The sequence below is a fragment of the Quercus lobata genome, chromosome 2, assembly GCF_001633185.2.
Source record: "Quercus lobata isolate SW786 chromosome 2, ValleyOak3.0 Primary Assembly, whole genome shotgun sequence".
NCBI lineage: Eukaryota > Viridiplantae > Streptophyta > Magnoliopsida > Fagales > Fagaceae > Quercus > Quercus lobata.
Genome location: NC_044905.1, coordinates 14,311,418 through 14,335,362, shown reverse-complemented (window position 1 = coordinate 14,335,362; position 23,945 = coordinate 14,311,418). Strand labels below are relative to the sequence as shown.

Sequence of the window (23,945 nt, the reverse complement as noted above, 5' to 3'; positions counted from 1 at the left end):
GGAATTAAAAGAAAATAAGAAAAATCTGAAAAAAAGAAAAAAAAAACAATAAGTGGTTCTAACGGCATGGAAAGAACAGACCAGTTAATACATCTAATGTGGCGTTTGTAGAACACAAAAATTGAACTTTGAAAGGCATGGATCCCAATAAAGCCCAATGATATCTCCTACCTTCAATTTCCTCCTAGCCACAAAATCCTCATGCCATTTTCCATTAAAAACATAACTCTTAGACGAAGGCCACAGCGCTCAGCGTCGCCATGGACGACGTACCCTCCTCTTCTTGTGCGTTGGAGGCCACTATGGAATTGTGAGAAATGGAAGTAGCAGTAGCGTATTCGTCTTTTTGCATGCTTTTTCTCATATTATTGAAAGAAACCCATGATTTATCAAACAGCGTCAGTGCCGTCGAAACCTCTTTTTGTTCTTGTTTGGTGCGAAACTCAAAAGAAAGCGTTTGGGTGTTTTGGTTTTTGAGAGTTTGTAGCAGACTCTGAGTGCCGTTGTCGTCAGGTATCATGTTTTTTTTTTTTTTTTCTTTTTTTCAGATTTTTTTTTTTCTTTTAATTCCGAATTTAAAAAAAAAAAAATGCAAAACGGCGTGGTTTCAGTGGTTCTAACGGCAGTACTAACTGAGCTGTAATAAATGACTAAATTGACAAAAATTGAAAGTTAGATGATTAAATTGACAAAATTGAAAGTTATAGGACTGAAATGAAAAAATGTGAAAATTAGAGGGTCGGTTTTGCATTTTTACCCACACAAAAAAAAAAAACCCTATTTCCTCAGTACTATCATATCTCTCTCTATCTCTCTCTTTCTCTTCAATCACCGGTCTCAACTCTCTCTCTTTCTCCCTCTCTCAGATCAGCTCTCTCTTTCTCCCTCTCTCATATCAGCTCTCTCAAACCTTGCTCTATGCAGATCAGCAATGGCTGAGCATGGTGGGTCCGTGGAGGTGTCCTTGCTCCGTGTAGATCGGCGGTGGCTGAGCATGGTGGGTCCGTAAAGGTGCTGTGGTTTGGGTTCGTGCGTTTGGGTTCGTGGATTTGGTCCGTGGAATGGGTCTAGGTCTGTGTAGATCGGTGGTGGTGGTGGTGGTGGTGGGTTTGCTCATCGGTGGGGTTTTTTTTTTTTGAGATGGGTTTGGTGATTGGTGGTTGTGGGTTGATGGTGTTGGTTTTGATTTTGGTTGTGTTGATGGTGGTGTGGGTTTAATGGGTTTTGGGGTTGCTTTGGTTGTTGTTGGTGGTGGTTCATGGTGGATTTGTGGGTTTTTGGGTGTTGGAGGTGGTGGTGGTGTGTGTATGGTGTTGGAGAGGTTGTTGATTTTTTTTTTTTTGGTTAGGGATGGCAATTTAAATCCGACCTGCGGATACCCGGCCCGATCCGACCCGTGAATACCCGGTCCGATCTGACCCTAATGGGTCAGATTTTACCCGGTCCGATAAATTATAGGGTCGGGTATGAATTTTTTTTTAAAAAAACCCGAAGCGGGTCCGGGTTTTAACGAAAACCCGGCCCGAACCCGGACCCGTTTATATGTAACTTAAAAATACTAAAATACCCCATATATATATATATAAAAATTAAAAAAAAAAAAAAAAAAAAAAAAAAAAAAAAAAACCTATCACCATGTTCTCATTTCACATATATATACTAGGTAGGGCCGCACGTGCAAGGCACGTGCTGGCTTTAGTAAAAAAAAAAAAAAAGTAATTAAGTTTAAATTTTAATTATATTTTCAACATGAAGGCAAAATATAAATCAATTGATTTTTAAAGTAATTTTTAAAGTGCATATGTATTTTATCATCAAAAGGGACGTTAAATTGATTGCATCCGAAAGAAATACAAAGATTATAATAGCTAATATAATACATCATAACATAATATATTAGCAAAGTTCAAATATATACATGTGCTTTGAAATGCACCATAGTATAAGTATATAGGTTGTACATACTTTAAATATATACATGTGGATGATAACATAAGTATATATGATTTACATACTTCAAATATATACATGTGCTTTAAAAAGCACCATATGATAAGTATATATGATGTGCAAAAAGAAACCCAAAATGTTGATTTCTAATAATAGGCACATAATAGAGTAACAAAAATGAGGTAATGTTTTGATGATTTCATTTTGTTATATGAAAAGACAAAGTGATACATTATATATGAATAATGTATCTATTTGTCTTTTGTATGTGCCTATTTTTTTTTTACAAAGTTCCAAAAGGAGATGTTTTGCTTTACATAGTTCTTTTTGAACTTCATTTTCATGGATTTTCTTGAGGCGGATCATGAATGGCAACGATGTTGAACTTATAGCGCGGTTCTGTAGGGGTGTCTAGCTTTATTGCTCTCCGTTGGATGAGAAAGTTCTTATCAGCAGAGAGCTTGACAAAGCTTTCAATATTTTTGATTCCATCCTATAGCCAAATAAGTACACTTAATTAAACTAAAATAAGGATTTGATCAAACTTAAATTGACAAGGTGAGGGAAGTGAAGCATTATAATATTATTTTGTAATATCAGTGTTAATAATAACTAAGAATTCAAAAGATTGTCATCTATTAAATACATTAACATTGGCCGTTTGAGCTTAAGCCAAAAAAAGAAATAATTTTATAACTCCATACAATTACTATTAATGTTCCCATTAAATTTCTAAGGTATAGCCAACTATGTACCTTGTTTATAAGGCATAGCAAGTGAAAGCACAACAATATTATCACAACTTGTATTGAAAATTCGATAGGTAGCTAATCTATATCATACAAAGCATAAAAATTAGACACGTGAATTTTTGTTAATTCATTACATTTTAGCTTACTTAGTTTTAGCGAACATCCTTTTAAGCAAGAAAAAAAATTCAATGTTAGGTAGCAAATAAAACACCCTATATCACCATTCTAACTTTCCTAGCATGACTACCAAATAAAATTCTAAATCTATATATTACTAAAAGCTGAAACGTAGCGTTTAATGTTGCTGCGCTCATGTTGAGCCACATCAGCATCCATGTCATTATCTTTTTTCTTTCCATTTTCTTATAATTATTTTTAATATTTTTTTTATTTCATATTTACATTTCTCCAACCTTTCTCCATCCCTTACCTTTTCATCTCCTCACTACTTCTCCAACTTTTCTCCTTCCCTCACCTTCTCATCTCCCCACTACCTTATACATTAATATCATTCTTCATCTTTCCCTTCATCTTCTTCTATTTTTGTCTTTTCTTATTCACACCCTCTTACTATAAATTTGTCACTATCTCTTTCATTCTATCCATAGTTTTCCCTTACTGAAAAAAGGTTCTCTCTCTCTCTCTCTCAATTTTTGGGTGGATTTTTATTTTTTATTTTTCTTGCATCTTCACTTTAGGTTGATAATTTTTTATATTCTTTAATCTACTTTAGGTTAATGCGATTTAGTTTTTTTTTTTTTTTTTTAATTGTTGTGTTTTTTTCTCTCTCTCTTTGATTGTTAAATGTTATTCTATTGCGTTATAAAGGGTTAAATATAGCATATAAAAAATATAATATTATTCTACTACATAGCATGATTTGGATAATTTAATTTGGTAGTTATTGTAATTTGATAGCATGAATTTTATAGTGCTCAATTTAGATGTTAAACAATGAGACTTTAATCATTTTTGTTTATTTTTTAATTCTTTGTGGTGGACAAAGTACTCTTAATAATTGTATTAGAAGTACTCTACAATGCAATTTATTTAGAGAAAAGCAAAGGTTGGCTAAACAAAAATTATTGGATGAGAGACAAATTTTATCTTTCGCAGTTTCACTTTAATTATTATTATTATTATTTTATAACAATGCATACATAGAAATTTAATTCTTAGGTTTTGCTAATAATTGTTTATTTGATAATATGTTTTGGGTGGATGAAATTACAATTTTTGCAAAGAAAATAACCTTAGTAGATTATAAACAACAAATTGTTTTCCAAATTGGTCCAATTAATCATAGTTAAGTTTTATTAATTTTTTTAGTTACTTTTTTCAGTGTTTTGGATTGTAGGCAGAAAAAATAAGTTTGAGAAAGTTTGTTTAAAACTAAAAGAATAATTTCCAAATTTTATATTCTTTTTAATGATTCACAAAATGTTATAACTTTTATAAAAATAAATAAATATTTTCGTTAACTTGCCTTTTGAATTTTTGAGAAAAATTGTATTTTTTTCATTTTAGTACGACAAAAATTATTAAATTTATGATTTATGATTGTTCCTATATTACATTTATGATTATTCTTATAATAAATAAAAATATAATTACAAAATACATTACTCTTTATTAAATTAGTTTAAATTTTTTAAAAAATAATAATAAAACCACTATAAAAATAATTATCATGCGCAACGCGCAGGTCCGTGGCTAGTAAAAATAAAAATTGAAACAAAAAGCAAATACCCAGTTTAGATATGTTGAAATAACACAATGAAGCTAAATTAACTGACATAATCACATGATGAACCTGAAATAACACTTGCAAAAATATGATATACATAAATTGAAAAAACATATAAAATTAAATCCAATCAAGCAAAAGAAGTACAATTCATAACTTGGAGTGCAGCCTGCATGAAGATTAAGAGGAAAAAGTTTGAAGTTGTGTATATTTGCATTTTTAAAATAAAAACTGAGAGATTTTATATATACCATCATTGAAGCAGCCAAAGTCCAAAATAGCTTTCTTATATACCAAAGACCAAATTAGAATAGACCAAATAGCTTCCAAACATGCAGTATGCATGAACATTTGCTTAATTACATAATCGGTCCTATCAACTCCACCAAAATCTCTACCATTCCTCTATTGCCAAATAGTCCACAACACACACAAGGGAATATCCTTCCAAATCTCCAAAATTCCTTAGACAATAAAAATTTTCCTTTCCAACATCTAAAATCAGAGTCTTTAGCATGACCCCAAAAAAAAGTAAACACAAACATACTCAATTTTCACATACTAAAATGCAAGACCAAATCTGTAATATGTACAGAAACCAAACATTAAATTGGTATCAAGCCAAAAATTTCCACCACAGGGCTTGCCTTGTCCACCACCCATGAATTTGCTAAAACCCTAAAAACCTTTCAGAACTCGTTTCTTGAACTCAACAATACACATGCAAAAATTTTGACATTGGAGGTAAAATAAAAAGCACATAAACTTGGAACTCTTACACTATATATAACAAAAGACAGAGATTTTATATTTAACATCATTGAAGCAACCAAAGTCCAAAATAGCTTCCATGTATACAAAAGATCAAATTAGAATAATTTCTTTATATTTGAGAAAGATTAGATATCCAAGAACTTTAAAATTCATATTCTTAATCCTTTTTTCTTACCTTTTTCTAAATTTCTTTGAGAAGAGAAGATAAGGAGTATGGACATTTTAATAAGCTAGCAAATACAAAGAATACAATTTTGAAATCACTACGGTTGCTTTTATGATGTCTACCAATGGCTTAGAGTATCTAATGTGTGCATCAGTCCATATTCTCAGAAGTAATACCAGTTTTGAATTTCCTTAAAATTACATCAAAATATCAATAAGGTGATAAAGAAAATATAAAAAGGGAACATTATGTATTAGTAGTGATCATTAATACTAATTACATGAGATAGTGAGAAAACAGTCACCTTTGTCATTTAACACTCCACCAAATGCCAATTCATATAACAAGTCTTTCTAGAAGATAAGCAAGAAAACAAATTTGAACTAATGATTCTTCATAACAACTGGGAGGCACGACAACTCTACAAGCTGTATTATTATGTATTATATTATTTACCTAAGTGTAAATTAGTTGTATCTCTAAGAAATATTTAGCAAAAAAATGATGATATGATTAGGTTAAATGACTTCTATAATGCTAGAAAACATGTATGTTTTTCTTATAGTTCTGACAAATGACAGATTTTTAAATTCAGCAGGCTGAACTCTCATTAGATTGAGGTCTTTTAGCTGGCTGTCATACGAAAGAAAAGAATGAAAGCAGTACAAAGGGTATGAAAGAAGAATGCAATCATTAATCTATAAGTATCGGTACATTTAAGAACTACCAATTTTATTAACATTTCAAACTCTCTTTTAAATTGTTCAAGGTGTAGTCTAAAAATTCTCCATGCAAATAAGCTTTAGCCATCCAATTGTATGATAGTGTTTTAGGGGTAAAATGAATAAAATTGATTAGGATAACGAAATTATAGATTTAGGTAACTAATCTAATATGTTCTCATCACTTAACATGCTCCATATTATATATAAAAAAATAATTTATTCACACATCCAATGTTAGAGCATAGATGACAATATATCTAAAATTAAAATAATAAAAATGTAGGTGATTGCTCTTTGATAAATCAGTAAATTTTCACTGAACAAAACAAAGCTATATACATATTAACAGCCCTATGAGATAGTAGAACCAAACATATCACAGATCCCAAGCTAAAAGTATAAGAGAAGACACTAAGGCAACTGTAAAATGGCAAAATCAGCCCAAAAAAAGAGGAGTATAAAGCACAGTGTAGATCTTGAAACAACTAGAGGTTTCTAGTTAAAAAGACAAAATACCATTAGAATTCTACTAAGGCCTCAAAAACAAAGAAAAAAAACCAAGAAGTGTTCAAAGCTTGGCACTTGAGTATGTTATACACAACACAGACCAACACAGAGCAATTATATGTATAGACAATTTTCATAGACTTATACAATGAAATTTGTATGAATTACTCATTAATACCAAGAATACAATAACAGTTGTAGAAAGCTGTTTATAGATCTTATACACAATAGAAAGCTATCACACACAAATCATAACAAAAATACGAAGTTTTTCATATTTTGTTATAAAAAGTAAAAAATTTAGCTTTTAGATTTTTTGTCATGTTTGTATGTGAAAGTGAATTAACTATTTATTTAAAGATTAGTTATGATTGTTTATTACCTCTGTAGTCTCCTTCATTAGCTTAATTGCTGAGCATGATAAAAACTTTTCAGCTTCATCTCCAAATAGAGTTGCCATTAAATGTCCAGTTGCATCATCCAACTTAACTTCAAGTCGACATCTAGAAGTTGGATAATGAAATTAATAATCAATTTGGATACAAATATAAATTTGATAGTAACTGATTTTTTTTTATCCATATCATTAGTGTTACAAAGGGGTTTTTAGTAGTGTACATACCGTGGATTTGCAACAGCTTTTTCCTTGCAATATAAGCATGAAAATTCTTCATTATAGTCTACACCAGTGGCTTTGTGACACTTATTGCATGCCATGTACCAAAAATGTTGGTCCAACTTTGTGATGGATATTGTTGCATTTATCCAAAAGTTGGATCACTGCATCAATTGATTGTTACACATTTCTATTGTTTAGTTGATAGTTTTTTTAATCTAGACAAAAGAAACTATAATAAGAGGTAGAAATAGATATCACCGTTTGAACCAAAGTTACTATTAAAGCAATCTCGGTAATATTTTCTATTATTAGTGCCAAAGAGCTTGATGAAGCTGTAAGATAGTGCTTTTCAGTGATTATCTCATTTAGCTGCTTTTCCTTTTCAGTAGCCCTATGAAAAATAAAAATACATATATATATATATATGTATATATATATATATTAACTTGAGCAACAAGCATTTCTTTACATGTATAAGTCCACCATATGCCATATTTAACTATCTTTTTTGGTAATATAGACTATCGTTCAAATACAGCTTTGTTTCTAAAAAACCAAATAAACAAAATAAGGCAGAAATAAGATACCTTTTATCAAAACTACAAGCAAGAAGTTATCAAAATTATACTTGTAAATGCAAAATAAATAAAGTTAAGGCAATATATAATATAATCGGATGCTGATTTTCAATTTGTTGAAGATTTTTAAAAGTGTGATATACACAAAGTGTTTGGTTGTGTATAGAGGTAAAAAAGTAAAAAGGGAAAAATGGAGTATTTGTTTTAGTAGAATGTTGATGCACATCAGTCCTAAAGTCTGTTGAAGACTAATGCACTTATAAATTGAATTGAAGTCATTTTGGTCAATGCTTTAAAAAGTAGATATTAATCACTTATATGAAGTAGTAAAGAATTTAAAAAAGATGCATAATGTACCAAGTTTGTAATGCAATTGCTTCAGGAATGCGTGGATCAATGATGAAGGAACTTGATGATCTTGTTGAGAGAGACAAACCTGTAATAGATAAAAATGTTAGGGTAATGAGTAATTATTAAGCCAATATTTTCTTCTTTTTTGAAAAGATTTTACCATTGTGCGAAACAACTTTTAATCTGATTACCATAATAACAGGTCTAGTAGTGATAATTTGTGCAATGGCAACTGATTCATTGGTAACAAATTGATCCCACATTGTCAAAATTATTGGTTTCAACCTGTAATGCATAAACCAATTGATAGCAATGAAAATTTTCATTTTCCTTATAAAATAATCAAAATTTTAAATGGAATAAAATTATACAGTTGATATATCATGATTAGTAGAGCATAAAATGCAAATAAAAAGTGAGACAGAATATTTGAATTGATATAATTTGAACATTATAATGTATTTCAAAGATATACTTTTTTTAATAAATAGATAGTGACAGAGGATAAGGCAAGTTTTGAACATAGATAGGATCAATACAAAATATATTATTACCATTGAGCTATCACTTGAACTGTTATAGTTCAGATGCATACATTTGCTTTAAAAGGTACATCATAAAGCTAAGTATACATGCTGTCAAAAAAGCTCCCATCTTTGAATCATAAATCGCTACTTTGTGGCTCTATCTAAAACTTTTTCTTTCTTTATCTTTCCTTTGTGTGTATGTTTGTATGTAAATAATTTGGTGGAAGTAGTGCTACATTAACAAACCATGTTGCATACAACTGAAATGAAACATCTGTTATTTTCTTTATTTACATCATGAAAAACCTTTCTAGGAAAAATCTTGAAGCTTAGCATAGCACCATGTGCAAAAGAAAAACCAAGCGTTTGAAACATTCCCTTCAATCTGAGTCTTAATTAATCTGTATATTTCCATATAAAATAATTTTTTTGTTATCATCCATGTTGCCTTAAAAAAACTATTTATTTGTATAAATAACATTGTTTGAGACTGCATATATTGTAGTCATTGGAAAACCAAAACAATATAAATCTCCATACAAACAATGTCCATCAAGAAGGAGAATAAATTCTAACAATGCCATGGTTTTTTTACCAATTAAATAAGATTATGCATATAGTTCATAATTTTCAAATAATAAAGTAATTTGGCTTTCAGTTACTTATCAAAAAAAAGAGTTCGTACATTTCAGTTGCCCTTTTCAACTCAAACCTAAATCATCATATGTCATTAATGAATTCTCTAATTCAGCATCTTACATAACTCATAAAGTACAAAAGGGACATACTTTTGAAAATTTTGGGATTATAAGTTTTTTCTTTCTTTTGTTTCATATTAATAAGTACTTTGATTTAAAAGTTATAGCATAAAAAGAATGGTATTCGACACTGCAAATATAGAAGACCAGTGAGTAAACGCATTTTGAAAATACTAATTTGCAAGCAAATTGTAATTGCAGAACATTTCTTCAAATGCTTGTTGGACACGTACACAAGAAGTATCTTTCAAACTTAACCGGAGGTGTATATATATATATATATATATGTCTTTTTTTTTTTTTTTTAATAAAATCCTCAATCAAAGGTATATTAAAACTCTCAAAATAAATTTAAACTTCTTGAATGTATTTTATTTTGTTATTATGTGAAGGAACAGTTTAAAAGTGTTGATTTATATGTCTTTTTATTAATAACAGTAGTAGTTGATTTAGATTGGCTAGGTATAAAGAATTGAATCAAAAAGAAATCCATTGTGAGAAAATATAAAAAAAATTTATTAAATCTTGCAATTGATCAATTTTTAAAAGTGTTGATTTATATCTGTCTTTTTATTAATAACAGTAGTAGTTGATTTACATTGGCTAGGTATAAAGAATTGAATCAAAAAGAAATCCATTGTGAGAAAAGATAAAAGAAATTATTAAATTTTACAATTGGTCAATTAGAATGACTTCCTGGATCGTTGATGAGCCATTTCTAGTTTGTAGTTGTCGAGCTGGGCACACATCAATTGCAACAACAATAACATCTAAAATAAATAAATGTCATATTATTGTTGGTTAATATTAAACTAAAGAAGAGGCATGAGAATTAATCTTGTAGTTAATTTTTTTAATAAGTAAATTAAATTAATATTCCAATTCTTACCGACAAGTGCAGAATAATCCATATGTTTATGGAGCTCGGTAAAAGGAACAAAGTTAAAGGAAGGTGCAGGAAGTGATGAGTCATCATTTGATATTTCTTCAATCAACGTAGTTGGATTGATTGTCCATTGATAAACATTATCAACAATTCGATGCTCTGGTTTGATTGGTTTAACGATTGCATTATGAATGTAGTATGTCCTTGTTATGTGTAACAGTTGGTCAAACATGTCAATCTCACGTTGATTAAAAATAACAGCCTGTACTTTATTTCCCTATATAAGTAGAATTGTTAGATGTGAGAGGGTGAAAATCAACATCTATTTTACAAGCACTATTACATAAAATTTAAAAAATAGATTGTTAATTTACTTGGCTATCAGCTAATATGAGCCTCATATATTTGGTTGGGCTTTGCATTGATGTACGTGCCATTGTCTTTTCAGCAACAACAACCTTCACCTTCCAATTTCTAGTTTTTGGATTAATGTCTTTAATAGAACTATATAGTTTGCGCATCCTATTGAGTTAACAATGGAAATAAGAAAAATAATCATTAGCTATAGTTAATAGTATAGTATTTAATAAGAATGATCTGGATGTTGAACAAAATGATAAGTACCAAACAAAAACATATAAAGAGATGCAAATGTAATAAAAGCAAATTAAGGAAAAATAAAGAGAGAGAGAGAGAGAGAGAGAGAGAGAGAGAGAGAGAGAGAAGCTAAGCAAATTACTTGGTTTATTTCAAATAGCTTTCAAATATGAAAATCAATTTACTAGCAATAATAATTCTCTATAAACAATGTTCTTTGTGCAAGTGTCATTAGAATCATCAATAGAAGTTGGTCGAATAAGAACTTTAACAGAATTTGCAGTTTTTGCTCTAGATAATGCTACATAGAGTTGTCCATGAGAAAAAACTGGTTGAGGTAAATATATTCCCACATAATCTAGAGTTTGTCCTTGGGCTTTATTTATTGTCATAGCAAAACTTAGTCTAATGGGAAACTGGGTTCTTTTGAATGGAAATGGTTGCTTTTCATTTTGAAGAGGCAAAAATGGAATACTCGGTAGAAAAACTCTTTTACCACAATAATGACCAACAGCAATTTCTGCATCAATTACATTTGGTTTAAATTGACGACAAATTAATCGTGTTCCATTGCATAATCCTTGAGAGGGATCAATGTTTCTAAGCAATATGACAGGGCAATTTGGTTTAAGCATTAATTCATGTGGAGGGAGTCCACTTGGTGTTAAACTATTTAAGAAGTCTTCTTGTAGACCTTGTTCAGTTCCATCTATGGTCTCATCAAAGCTATAATATCGAGTAACTTCACCTGGAAACTTTTTTATAAGCAAGTTATTTATCTCTTCAACACAATCATTTTTAGGTGTTAAAATAGCTCTATTAATCATAAGGTGTAAATTTCTTGGATAATCATTTATATTTAAAAATATAGCATCTATCAAAGCAATTAAAGAAGTCATGTCATCTATGTATGGTATAATCATGGTAGTTGGGAGATTTATTATATTATCAGTAACTATTTGTTCAGTTCCATTTCCTACTCGTAACAAGTAATCTGAAAAGGCAGGATCTAATTGTGCTCTCATGTTTTCAGTTAATTTGATCTTTTCTAATGTAGGCCATAAATATAACTTGACTAAGCTAGCATCAATTGTTTCTTGTCTTGATGCTTTTGGAACAACAGGTAAGACCTGACGGAAGTCACCTCCAAATACAACTACTTTGCCCCCAAATGATAACTCAGATTCATTTATATCTTGTAGCATCTTATCTAGAGCTTCTATTGTTTGCCTTCTTGACATTGGTGCTTCATCCCATATAATTAACTTGAAGGTTGCAGAAGTTTGGCTAGTCCACTTTGTTTGCTAACACAACAAGTTATACTGTTCTCAACATCGAGAGGAATCTTAAATCGTGAATGTGCTGTTCGACCCCCAGGTAGTATGGAAGCAGCCACTCCTGATGATGCAATTGCAAGAGCCACAAGGTGTTTTGATCTTATTGTGGCAAGAAGAGCCCTGTAAAGAAAAGTTTTTCCTGTTCCACCAGGCCCATCAATGAAAAATGCCCCAGGTGCATTTGAGAAAACTTTTTGTAATATTCTTTTATATGCATATTTCTGTTTTGCATTTAGTGATTCAGCTGCAAGTAGATCTTCTTCTAAAATTGTTATGTTTAGTTCATCATGAATCTCCCTTGATCCCATTTGATCTTCATCAAAAGTAACCTTAAAATCAACCAAGTTATAACTATTTATATCTTTTCCCATTGATTCAAGTGTAGATGCAATACTTTGCAAGACTTTTGTTCTAACATTGAGTACAAGACCATTGAGTTGTCTAAAGTCCTCAGACATCACTTGTTCAAACTTGTTCCATAATAATTTGGGGTTGCTTGGATTATAGTAGACTAATATTGTAGCAAACAAATGCCTCAAACTATATGGCATTTGATACATAGATGCTTCTTCTAAGCACTTGTCTAAACTGTTGTCAGCTTCTAGCAGTCCACATAGCAAAGCAGCTTCACGAAATGTTGAAGCTACAACACCACCAATAGTTTTTAAGTCTTCAAATGATGTTGGTCCTCTCACATGATTTAATAGCAATCGTAAATAATATCTTTCACATTCGACAGGATTTGCTGCAACAATTCTACCAATCACATTTTTCTTTTTTCTTGGAGTCCATATTTTATCTTGTTGATTCCATACATACTGCTCAGGAAATTCTTTATACAATACCTTACGTGCATTTTCATCTATCTTATTTCTACAAAAAAATTCAGTTAGCATTGATCTTGAAGAGGAATCATCTCTTAGAACACGACTAAGATCATCATATTTTCTAAAAGTAACAGAGTGTTGGTCTTCAAGATGTAATTGTAAAATATAGACTGAGGGATACATCTCATTTAATTCGAAACCATAAATTCTCCACATTGCTTCAGGGGGAGTTATCCAACGTGCTGATTGAAATCTTTCAATTTCATCTATATCTTGTGAATTATCTTCTTGAGTAACATGGAAAGCAACACGATCATGCCCCTTATATATATATATATATATATATATATATATTTGTATAGATACTTAACCGCTTTGATTGTTGAACATATCTCTACATTTATATGACAATCAAATTTTGAAAGCAGGTAAGCATTATATGGCACAACCCAACGGTTATCTAAATCTCTTCCCCTGACCTTAATGCTTGCACTATCATCCCGACGTCTATATTTGGGGAATGAATCATCGCCTATAGTAGTTTTGCTCACAAAAATCTCTTGGATAATGGTTCTTGCATCGACCAGTTTTTTTCATACATATGTTCTCCGAATTAAGAGCACCACAAGGACCATGCAACATGTGCTTCACAACAGCTGAATATAGGTGTGGGTTTTTATCTTTGTTTGGAAGTTCTGCTGATACAATATCATCAAATGTTTCAGGCGCAATAATTTTCCAATCTTTCTTTAATATGATTAAGAAATGTGCATGTGGAAGTCCTCTTTTTTGATTCTCAATTACATATACATATGCGGCAACCACTCCAAATACTTGTTTCTTAAATAATTCAATTTTCAGCTCCTCTAATTTTGCTCTAAAGATCCGAGCAATCAAATCAGTTTTAATTTTGTGCTTCTTCTCCTAATCGTAATTCTTGTTTAATTTCTGGCCAATTTGGGTTGCATGTCATGGTAAGAAAAATATTTGGTTTTCCAAAGCGCTGCACCAATGCCATTGCATCCATGTACCTCTTTCGCATATCCCTTGGTCCACCTATGAATGAAGTTGGCAAAATTATTCTACGTCCAACTTTGGAGCCACGCGTTTCACCCACATGAATGCTATCAATAATGCCTTGATAGGCCTCAGCTCGAATCTCATCTTGCTTGTTTCGAAAATAATCTAATCTAGCTGTTTTAATTTTGATATACATGTCAACAACATATTGTTGAAAGAGTCGACCTGAATGCAATAAGATTGATTTGATGATAACTCTTATTTGTAATTTATAGCAATAATATTCACGACATGAGACCACGCCTCTTTTCTTCTTCTTCTCTAGTACTGAAAATATTGTGGCATAATATTAGAAGCTAAATAATCCTACATGTTATGTTATAAGCAACAACACTAATATTTAAGATAATGTTTACCTTTCATTTCCTTGTTAATCAATTCTGTGGCAAAGCTTGATTCACATGGATTAATTAATACTTCAACTTGAGAAGGCAAATATTTTTTTCCCTTTTCAACTCTTTGTATTCCTTAATGCCAACCAGTGTCTCCATAGGGGAATAACAAATGATATTGTAAAGGGTCATAACAACCAAAGTAGTGTTGTACCCTATGACTACTCCCAGAATGACTATAAACAATAATGTCCCGACTACTATAGTCTCTTGAAGTATCATCTTCAACCCATATTGCAGCTACTTGTGAAGCTGAAGGAGCATTATAGACACGTTGGTCTAATGCAGCATCTGATCTTATATGAATACGAAGATCTTTCAAAGTTTGTATATTCTTAAGAGAACGAAAGAATGCACAATATGGGTTTACTTTTAATATATCTATTATTTAGGTCAAAATTGATGGGTTTAATCGATCTGAATTGTATAATCTGTTTTGTACTTCATGTTCAGTATCATAGAAATATAGTTGCAAGTATGAAGGATGATCATCTAATGGTAGCAAGTCATTTATATAATGGTACACTTGGCCTTGAACCCTAAATGTGTATATGCCCTTGTTTCTTTTACAAAAATTTTGGTCATATTTGACACCAAAGGATGTGCATGCAAATGTGTTATTGTAAGTGCGAATATATTTGAGGAACTCTATTGATTCTTCTGAATTAGAAGTGAACAGCCTATAGAGATCATCGGGAACACCATTGGAGGCCAAGCAAATCTCTCCATCAGAACAACAAAATCCTTTAGGCTCATGATAGAACCTTTTTGCTTGACAATGCATACATGCTGATACGGGTAACAAAGTATCTGCTTGGAAGGGTATACTTTGCAAGACAGATCTAAGATTTTTGCAACTTCGAATTTTTCTGACTGCAGAACAAAGAAGATAAACACCAAGAGTAACAAGAACCTATTAATTCAAGTTTAGCTGTAAACTAATAGAAATCTAAAATTTTTAGAAGGACATGTATCTAAAACATATAGCTTAATAAGGGTAGTATTTTTTTATCTATGAGGTACCGTACCTATGTCGCTTTGCACTAATTTTGTTGGAATTGAATTGGTTACTCCATTAGAGCATGATCCTATTTTGAATGACATTTTATTATTCAAAACTTTAATGCAAATCTCATAGAAATATGGAAGACTTAAATTATTTGACTAATACTTACCAACTTCAAAGATGCTGTACTCACTAATTTGCTTCTTTCGTCCATCAGATAAATTTGGCATCATCATATGGCAGCGTTGGTTTTCTAAAAGTTCAAATCAAAGGAATAGTTGGTATTTCAGGGTATTAAGATGCCACATTTGTGGCTAGAATAATATTTTTAGTAGTCAATTCTTACCTATATTTGTCCGAAAATCTTCATTGATTAGTATACCACCGGGACAAACTTTCTAAAATTATGACTTTCAGCAGCACATATCTTAGATTTTTTCTTAAGCATTTGTTCATTTCTATCATCAACTGTTGCAACACATTGCTTTCTTTTCACCCTACATCTCCATTTACTGATATCTTCTTCTAGTAAAATGTGCATTCTAGGACCATCAACTTCTTTAGAAGTTTCCATACTTGCAATCGAATTGATTTGAGCATTCTTAATAGCTTCTTTTGCAATAGCTGTTCTTTGGGCATATGCTTCTCTCCTTTTCTTACAAATTTCTCTTTTTCTCTCCTCAGATAATGCACTATATGAATACCAATGCTCTGCTTTCTTTCGTTGTCCTCTTAACACCTTTGATCATATTAGGTAATAGCAAATTAACACATGTCTAGATCAGATGAAAAGTGTACTGTTTTACATATATAAACTTACATTGATTGTTTGTGATTGCTTCTTTTGCAAGAGCTTTCTTTTGTGCATATGCTTCTCTCCTTTTCTTGCATAAATCTTTTTTTTGTTCGTCAGATAATGTACCATACCAATAATTTTTTCTCTTAGGACCTTTTCTAATACCTTTATGTTTATAAAAGGCGACAAAAAATTAGCACCATTTTTAAAATTCAATCTAAAAGACTATTGATTTCATATACTTAAACTTACCTTTTTTATTTGAAGTGGTAACTAAGGGATCTGCTGGATTTGTAATGATTGTATCATTGTTGTTATAGTTTATCACTTCATCAGATGTTGATTTGCTTTTCCTTTTTTGGCTAGAACGATAGGAATTCCTCTTAATTGAGGTATCATCTAAATCTTCACTCTCCATGTAATTCTAGGCTACTATGTTTTGATAAAAAAAAAAAAAAACGTGGAAATTAAGAGGGCAATAAATAATAACAAAGTTGAGAACAAACAATAACAACGAAATCAATAACAAAGATAAAACAAATGTCCACAAATTTTGAATTAAAAAATAAAAAAGCAATATACAAAAAGGGGAAAATAACATAAAATAGTAAATGATAAACAATAGAATCATTATATATTCTAAAGAGAAAGTTCACAAATTGAGAACAATTTTATGTAATTTGAAGCGTTAATTATACTTACTTGTTACTTTGAAGATCAAGTACTATCACAATTTAGAGAATAAAGTACCAGATGAACTGCAATACAAGAGGCAACATTTATGAAGATAATACCATGAACTTACAAATAAAATATAAAATAAATTTTTTTTTTTTTTAAAAAGCGCACACACATAAACAAAACATAACAACCAGAAAAATGCAACATCTAAAAACTGATTATATTTCTTCACAAAAGACTTGCGTCATTTTTTAGATTAACTTCAACAACAAGTATTCCTTTACATGTATAAGTCCACCATATGCCATATTCAACCATCTCTTTAGGTAATATAGACTATTTTTCAAACATAGCTTTGTTTTTAAAAAATCAAATAATCAAAATAAGGCAAGGAATAAGACACCGTTCATCAAAACTACAGAGAAGTAATTATTAAGATCATACTACAAGCAAACCATATTGCTTTGGCAATTGAGAATTGAACAAGCAAAATAAATGATTCAAAGTTTCTTGATTCTCTATCTCTATAAAATACAAGCTGAAGATATATTTTGTCTTTTGTGTAGTGAGTAGAGCATTTTGAATCAGTTCTAACATAGACATAGGCCACATTTTGGACCAAGTGATGCAACCAAAGACAAGGGCGGAAGTCATGGAACTCCTAATGCTTTTTATTATTTAAGAAAAAAAATACAAACGAAAATGTGATAGAAATGACAATCAAAGTAACTTTCTTATCTCAGCGTTACCAAAGTAATATTTTACTCACTAAGTTGTGAATCAGAACCATTATTGCAATCCTATAGCTACTAAAGCTAGTTGTGAATCCAACAAACATTCATCTAGTGCCCATTTAATGTAGTCATTTCTGTTGTTTGCTTTTATAATGCTTGTGATTTTTAAAAAATAATAATAATAATAATAATAAATGGTTTTTGTTTCTTAAAAAAAAGAGTATTATTATACAAGTACAACAGAAATAGGACGAGGAAATTATGTATCATATCTGCATTTTCCTTGTTCAAAACTTCTAATAGTTTCTTGATGTATGAAGGGATAAATAATCCTCCTTTTTTTAATTATTATTATTTTTAAAGTAGTTGTCTCTTGCATTTGTTCAGCATCTAATTATAAGCCAGAAAAATTACAAGTTCAATGCCATATAGCTTTCTAATTTTAACGCTTTGACCAATTGCTAATTTTGTTCTCCTATATCAAAAATAAAATAAATAAAAAACTCTTTGTTCTTCAGAGAACAGCGGGCCTTTTCAAGCTATGCATTATGGGCTTCAAGAGGTTGAGTGGACACGCCTACTCTCATCCATAGGCTTCTTTTTTGAATAATCTTAAGAAGACTTTTTTTTTCTTTTTTTTAAAAGAAACCTCTTATGAAGATTTTTTTTTAAAGCATAATGTAGGTTTTTGACCATAATGCAATATAAAGATGAAACCACAACATGAACATTAAAAAATATTATTTGCAGATATACTTTTTATATACCCATTCAATGTGTGTCTTCCATGTATGTAATCAGTATTACATCTAGTAATTTTAATTTTAAAATCAACTAAATATGAATGAGAGACATATACAGAAGACGTATATAAAAATGTGAGAATAATATTTTCCAAGATAACATCCTACAAATTTGTACTAATAGATGCATCGAAGACATTTTTAAAGTTAATGGCATCCTTTTCCAAAAAAAAAAAAACAAAGGGAAGAGAAAGATGCATGTCTTTCACATCCGTAAATTTATAAATTCTTGGTGATCAATATTTGATGTTGTAATTATAGTCTAATGTGATTTGTATGATAAATGGTTTGGAGATTTTCAATTTTGGGGTCAATAATACGCTTTTTAAGCTCAAAAAGTTTAACCAAATGAGTACTAAAATAGATACAAAACTTTGAGATTAAGCTCTTTTGTCATAAAAATCATCAAATGCCATTTAGCAACATACAATTTGAATCAAAGATCAATGCGAATTTATTTATCCCTTCAATGAGTCAGTCATTCATTAGAGAGAGAGAGAGAGAGAGAGAGAGAGTAAAAGTATATTCAATGGGCCAGATTAGATTGGGCAAGTTTATCAACTTTTCCACAACAAAAGGACCTGGGCTAGCAATAATAGATGCAAGATCCATGGATTTGGGCTAGCATAAGAGCACATGTGGCCTGTACAACCCACGTATACATTTGCCTCCCAAATGTAACACAATTTATAGTGGGCCTTTCAAATTATAGATCCACCGTGACCATAAAATAAGATAATCTGTCCAAAAATTAAAATGCAATTTGCATTCTCAATTGTTTCTTAAGAAGTAGATTTTACATCATTAAGATGATGGAAAATAATATGAATATACCCCTTCGTTATGGACCATCACATTTTAGTCATTAATTTGTCTAAAAATAATGTCTTTTTTTTTTTTTTTTTTTTTTTTTTTTTTACTATACTCAGTTTGAAACAACATCCTTTTTAGATTTGAAGTTCAATTTTGTCTTGATCTAATGATAAAGAATATTATTAGAAATAGACGTTATAAGTCAAAACTTTCTAAAAAAAGTGAGTTAATTATAATAAATATTAATGGAAAAAAATAAATAAATAATCAAACAAAGATCTAGTATGAATCAATAAGTGATACAAAGCATAAAAATTAGACACTTGGGAAAATTGTATTTATTAAAAAAAAATCTTGAAAATATAAATCAAAATTGAAAAATTTAACTTTATTAGCTTTGAAAATTCCAAAAAATTCACAAGAACCATAGAAAAACAATATTCCACCATTTACAAATTAAAACAATCAAACCTTTAAAATTATCCATACAAAGCGCAAATGAAAAAGTTATTTTGTAATTTATGCTTAAAAGTTTCTATTGTGTCATAGGTTGTTTTCTTGATATATTAAATCATCATTCTCCATATACACGGCCTATTTCACAAAGAATGCTATTGATTTGGCATTTTAAAAAAAATTATGAATTAAAACACTTGCAAGTAAGACAAATCAAGAGATACACATAGAGTCAAAGTTTGGCCAAATTAAGTTATAACAAAGACTAATCTCACACACTACACAATTAACACCAAGAATACAATAATAGTTGTAGAAAGCTGTTTATAGAACTTCCACACAATAGAAAACTATCATACACAAATCATATGTATAGACAATTATCATAGACTTAAACAATGGAATTTGTATGGATTACTCATTACTAACTGTAAAAAATTAATAATCTCTATGAATTATTGAGCAAAATAATAACATGATGAGTTTATGACTTTTATAATTGAGCAAAACATGCATATTTTCTCTTACATTTTTCACAAATGCACAAGATTTCCTAATTCAACAGGCTGAACTCCAATTAGACTGAGATCCTTTAGCTAGCTGTCATACCAGATAAAAAAAAAAATATGAAACAATAATATAAAATATTTGTTAAAAAAAAAAAATATCACCAAATTGAAAACAAAATTAATAAAGGAAGATGCAGAAAGAGCTGTATAAAAGGAAATATTTTACTTGATATGGTTAATAAAGCTTTGGAAGGTTTTTTTTTTTTTTTTTTCCAAAGCATCAAAACATTTCTAGAAACTGAAGACCTCATATCATTATGGATTATCTCTCTCTCTCACAGAAATATTTTGTTGTCTATTTTATTAACAAAGAGTCCTTCGAAGTTGATCCCTATCTTTATGTTTAGGTATAGAGGATTGCACATACGTGGCCATGCAGCCCTTATAGGACATTCAAGTAGAGTGCTACATAAGAGAAAGGACAAATCCTACCAAATCCTTACCCATTCCTTAATAAGAAAACATGGCTTAAATTATAATAAATACCATTGTTGCCAAGGAAAGAAAAATTTTTCAAAAACAAACAATTGTAATAACAAAGTGTTTAAACCCCAGATGAAATTGTGAATGGTTCTTATAATTAACAAAATTATCTTTTAAAATAATAGGATAGTTAAATTTGCTTAAAGAGTTTAAAATGAAACATAAGAGCCTCTAGCTTATAATCATATACATTTCCATATAATATGTATTGTATTTTTTTTGTTCATAGTAGTTATATAACTTCAAAAGTATTGGGGTTTACAAGAACTTTATTGAATACAACAATGTATTTTATGCAAGTTGATTAATCCAGAAACCAAAAAGAAGAGGAAAAGGAGAAGACACTCCTTCGATAGCCATACTCACTGTGTGTATTAAATAGATTTACATGAACTTTAATATCAACTCAAACTTTTCATGCAGAGGTGATTCTTAGCGACCCAAGTAATGATACAGGACAGGAGCAAAGTGTATTACATAGAATTACACAAATTTTAATATCAAATCAAACTTTTCATGCAGAGGTGATTCTTAGCAACCCAAGTTATGATTCAGGACAGGAACAAGGTGTATTACATAGATTTACATGAACTTTAATATCAACTCAAACTTTCCATGCAGAGCTGATTCTTAGCAACCCAAGTAATGATTCAGGACTGGAACAAAGTGTATTACATAGATATACATGAACTTTAATATCAACTCAAACTTTACATGTAGAGATGATTCTTAATCACCCAAGTAATTTTACAGGACAGGAGCAGAGTGTATTACATAGATTTACATGAACTTTAATATCAACTCAAACTTTTTATGTAGAGGTAATTCTTAGCGACCCATGTAATGATAAATGACAGGAACAAAAGGAGCTGTATAAATTTCAATATAATGTGCCTAATATTCAAAACCAGAATGCATCCGAAGCAACAACCAATTAAATGCCACAAATTAAAAACGGAAATATTTGACTTAACATGATTACTAAAGCTTTGGAGGATTTATCTTTTGAAAAAAAAAAAAGCATCACAACACTTCTAGAAACTGAAGAGCTTACATCATTATGGATAAAACTCTCTTTAGCAATAGTTTTCTCTGTCCTTAGATTAAACAAAGTTCTTCCTTTAGAGTGCTGCATAAGTGAAAAGACAATCCAGTCAAATCCTAACACATGCAATAATAGGACAACATGGTTTGAAGTCTAAAAAGTACCATTATTAGCTAGGAAAATAACAATTTTTAAGAACAAAAAAAAAAAAAAAAAAAATTGTAATAACAATGCGTTTAAACCCCAGATAAAATTGTGAATAGTTCTTAAGTTCTTATGATTATCAAAATTATCTTCTAAAATAAAAGAATATGCAAGCTCTTCCTATGGGAAATGTTAAATTAACTCAGAATCTAACCTTGCTTAAAGAGTTTAGGAAGAAACATAAAAGCTTTTAGCTTATAGTATTATATATTTCCATATAATCTAAATATAGTATTTTTTTTGTTCATAGTAATTATAAAACTCCAACAGTATCGGTCCCTGGAATTCATATAAACTGGAGTTTAATTCAATAAACAACCACCCCCCCCCCCACCCCGGCCGGGTAACACACACACACACACAAAAGAACCACTATGATTTGGATAACCAATATGACAAGCTGGAATTGGTTCTATTCAAAAGTGTCACGCAATTTCAACGTAAAATTGAATATATGGATGTCAAATTTGTTACAAATTGCTTAATACATGGTTTTTTTTTTTTTTTTTTTGATAAGCTTAAAGTATGATAATTAAGCTCAAAGTGCAAGGCATATGCATCCAATTTCTAAAATTTAAAAAATAAAAAGAAAAAAGGAAATAAATTTAATATCTTTGGAAGGTATCCAAACATTGATCAAGATGTATTTAATGCCTAAGAGTTAAAAATATAAATATATTATTATTAACAATTATTACAACATGTAATCCTCCAAACGGAAACTGGGGATAGGAACAAACAAGAAATGAATTTCAAACTTGGAAACATAAAATCAAAACGTAAAATTGTTCAACCACAAATGCAAGCCATACTTCAATAAATACCAAAAGGTTACCAAAAATTACGCAGTGAAGATGGTTTTGTTTTGTTTTTATATATATACCTTTTTGAAGCTGCAGAGGCATAGTGATTGGCCCTGACTGCATTCCCGCCAGCTCCACACAAACACAGAGATACACAAACAGAGAGCATGAGAGAGAGAGAGTTAAACTTTAGTAACATGCATCTATAACACTATCAGAATAATAAAGCTGACCTTAATAACATGCATGTATAAAAATAAAACAAGGGAATTTGTGTTTGTTTTTGTGATTTTGAAAGGGAAAATCATAAATCTTTGGTCATTGTTCATCCATGATTTCCTGGTGGGTCTTTTTATTTTTCAAGTTTTCAATTTCATTCTTTGATTTTCTCTGCCAATCCTCAAATCTTTATTATTTTTCAACAATTTTTGTATGTGGGTATTTTATTCTTTGATTTCTTTGATTTTCTATTCCTAAGTATACTCCTGCTAGTATAAAAAAAAAAAAAATTATGTTTGCCCAGATTCATCATTCAAGCCTTGAATCTGTCAAACACATTTTCAAAAATAATAAATCTGGGCAAACAATTTTTTTTTTTTTAAATTATTGGGCCACGGTATGAAGGCTTTAGGCAATTTTTTTTTTTTGGGGGGGGGGGGATTGGGCCACGGGTACCTGATGGGTTGGGTTTAGGGTTAAAAAAACCGTTTAATAAACGGGTCGGGTTTGGATTTTTAGGATAGATCCGCGGGTCGGGTCCAGATATGAAAAAACCCGGTCCGAACTCGACCCATTGCCATTCCTATTTTTTGTGATTGTTGGGGTGTGTGTGGTGGTGAGGTGGTGGGTGGTTGAGCTCGAGCTCCTCTTTCTCATGTGGTGGTTGCTGGAGAGATAGAGACAAAGAAGAGAGGAAAGAGAGAGATGGGAGAAGATGTGGTGGTGGGGGTTGCCGTGGTCGGAGCTGGGTCTGTGGCGG

At 30.5% G+C, this 23,945-nt stretch overlaps 1 protein-coding gene across 9 annotated transcripts; it reads right to left on the bottom strand.

Moving 5' to 3' along the window:
* Positions 1–2,048: 2,048 nt before the first annotated feature.
* LOC115974632 lies at positions 2,049–23,235 on the bottom strand. Of its 9 annotated transcripts, none has more exons than XR_004087984.1 (11): positions 23,047–23,235; positions 21,969–22,043; positions 20,391–20,462; positions 17,078–17,133; positions 10,715–10,862; positions 10,344–10,617; positions 8,330–8,454; positions 8,176–8,254; positions 7,244–7,401; positions 7,004–7,124; positions 2,049–2,443 (listed from the first exon to the last, which is right to left on the bottom strand). XR_004087984.1 is itself a non-coding variant. In XM_031095067.1 (8 exons), exons 5-8 carry the CDS (start codon positions 10,859–10,861, stop codon positions 7,451–7,453), a joined length of 681 nt encoding a protein of 226 aa, XP_030950927.1. In that variant the 5' UTR covers position 10,862; positions 17,078–17,133; positions 20,391–20,462; positions 21,969–22,043; positions 23,047–23,235; the 3' UTR covers positions 7,429–7,450. The 9 variants fall into 9 exon arrangements, 2 of the variants coding, with proteins under 2 accessions (XP_030950927.1, XP_030950928.1); XR_004087986.1 differs by having other exon boundaries at positions 8,361–8,454; XR_004087985.1 differs by lacking the exon at positions 10,344–10,617.
* Positions 23,236–23,945: the final 710 nt, after the last annotated feature.